Genomic DNA, 2680 nt, shown 5'->3' on the forward strand with positions numbered 1-2680 from the left:
TTTTTTTTTTTTTTTTTTGCGGTATGCGGGCCTCTCACTGCTGTGGCCTCTCCTGTTGTGGAGCACAAGCTCCGGGCGCACAGGCTCAGCGGCCATGGCTCACGGGCCCAGCCGCTCCGCGCCATGTGGGATATTCCCGGACCAGGGCACGAACCCGTGCGCCCTGCATCGGCAGGCGGACTCTCAACCACTGCGCCACCAGGGAAGCCCAGTTATCTGTTTTATATATAGTAGTGTGTATATCTCAATCCCAATCTCCCAATTTACCCACCCCCCCCCATTCTCCCTTCGTAACAATTAGTTTGTTTTCTATATCTGTGACTATTTTTGTTTTATGAATAAGTTCATTGGATTCCTTTCTTGTAGGGCTCCTCCACTCTACAAGATGTGATAGAGCTACAGGAACAGAAAACAAGGGGGGGATTGAAACAGACAACTGAACTATTTCCCCATCACTAATTCTCTAAAGCAGAGTCTAAGATTTCTGGGGAAAAGTACAGAATTATTAGGGGACTTATTTTTCCTGCAGCGCATATGGCAGGTAACTGATCTGTAATGGGTCTCATGGCTCTGTCTTGGGCCTGAGAATGCCCTGGAATAACACTGAAAGATACACGTGAGGAGGATCAGACCACTTCTCTATTTGTAGTCAAGTAGGATCAGCTGAACTCTGTCCAATGTGGATCGACAGCGCTATTCTCATGCAAAAACTCTCCTTCTAAAGAACATCAGTAGAGCACGATGGTTGGTAATTTATTCTGCTACAAGGAAATGGACTGATTTCTTCTTGTTGTTGTTTGTGAAGCCTCTGCCGCCTTGTCATGACTCCATGGAATCCATGCAGGTGTTCAAACAGCACTGCCAGATAGCAGAAGAATACCGTGAAGTTAAAAAGGAAATCGCCCTGCTTGAGGAAAGAAAGTAAGTACTGTCCCCCTGAGCACCCTCAGCCCTGAATCCTGACTGCTGGTCGTGGACCAGGGTTCATGGATTGGGAGTGGCAGGGGAGGAAAAGGCTGAGCATGGGAGAAAGAGGGAGGGAGACATACAGGGAGGAAAACTGACATTCTGTGGTTCAGAGGTTACGCACATGTCATGTTTGATTCTAGAAATGATCCAAATGGAACTGCGCTAGATGAAGTGCTTTCCAGAGTAGTGAGAGGAACCACAGGAGTGCTTCCTACTCAAATTTAATTTTTTAATAAGCATTCTTTAGTTCAGGAAATTAAAGATGCCAAAATACCACCTAGAGCCACATTATGTTCCATGTGAATGTGCCCAAAGGCCCCAGAGCACTTTGTCTTGGGATGAATTTTAATTAATGCTTGAATGGTGGAGTACCCACATGAAGTAAAGAAGTCACTGTGATGGCTCTTTGGAATAATGTAAAAGGATTAGTTGCCTAACTACATTTTATAGCCCAATAGTCGAGTAAGTTTTTATCTTGATAGCTTCTATTACCATTACAGTTCTGCTATAGGGAATTAGGCAGTTCTATTAATTAAAGCACTATCACTTTACTTACTCATAACTTTATGCTTCAGAATTTTCCTTTTGATTGCACTAAATTCTGCTGATGTCTACCCAGTGATCCCCATTCTTTCATACTTTCAAAGCATCATAGCGCTGGTCGGTTTGTACTTACACATTTATTAGGGAGATCTTTTGATGAATATTTGCATCTCCTGCCAAGTGGTAAGTGTCATAAAAGGGAGGATAGTCAGGTGTCTCTCACCATCATATTCCTGAAGCCTAGCACAGTGCGTGGCATGTAGATACTGAATAAATTTTTGTTGAATGAGTGACACATAATCCAAACATACTGTGAGTCTGTAAGTTTCTGCTTCTTCCCTTCTTCTTACTGGAGTGATGCACGGTATCACTCCATATTTATATCAATATTTATACTTTGTATTTATATTTATATAAAACTTAATTTTTAAATGAATATAAATGAAATATATTTTGTTTTGAGAGATTTATGAAATTCGTGGGATGCTCTGGAGACTCCCCAGAATAGTGGTTGCACAGTATAATATGCTAGGGAGCAGCATGGGTTTTAGGGTCAGACTTCTACATTCGCTGTTAGACCACAGTTAGCATGTTATTTTCTTACTTCCTTGCTTCAAACATAAAGTCTTACCTGGACTTTTGGTTATAGGGCATTGAAGGATGCTTATGGAGAGATCAGAAATACAACTTTTCCTTTGTATGTCTGAGACTTTCTTTTTGGTCTAAGAGTTTTCATAAATTGGTCGGAATGCTTAGATTGTCCATTTACACACAATATGAGCCCTAAAAACTGTTTCATAAAGGAACAGAGGAAGCTTACTAATAATGTGACCAGTGATTAAGTTAAAGGAGGACTTGTATAATCAGTAGCCTATAAAGGTATCTTCCAGTGGGTGTACATGTATGGGTGTGTGTGAGAACTGTGGTGTTGTGACAGGAAAAAAAGCCCCAGGTGATTATGTATTTATTTGTAAACACTTTAGACTGGAAGTACAGTGTTATTTAAATTAAGCCCATGTGTAGCTTTTTTGGGTGGGGGCAATGCAAGACTCACCCACTAAATTATATATTTTGTAAGTTTATATTTTTGTATATTGCATTAAAAAATACAAAAGAATAACAATATGAGAGTGATTCATCTGCTCTTTTATTAAAACATATTCCTGCT

General features: G+C 40.6%; 1 protein-coding gene across 2 annotated transcripts in view; it reads left to right on the forward strand.

The window, feature by feature from the left end:
- The window catches only part of MAP3K7CL (MAP3K7 C-terminal like), a 39109-nt gene that overhangs the window by 25984 nt on the left and 10445 nt on the right, over nt 1-2680 (forward strand). For both annotated transcript variants that reach the window (XM_007458806.1, XM_007458805.1), the window contains exon 4: nt 806-921. In XM_007458806.1, the coding sequence (XP_007458868.1) occupies nt 806-921 (116 nt within the window). The remainder of the gene's footprint in view (nt 1-805; nt 922-2680) is intronic.

The sequence above is a fragment of the Lipotes vexillifer genome, unplaced genomic scaffold (genome assembly GCF_000442215.2).
Source record: "Lipotes vexillifer unplaced genomic scaffold, Lipotes_vexillifer_v1.1 scaffold93, whole genome shotgun sequence".
NCBI classification, from domain to species: domain Eukaryota; kingdom Metazoa; phylum Chordata; class Mammalia; order Artiodactyla; family Lipotidae; genus Lipotes; species Lipotes vexillifer.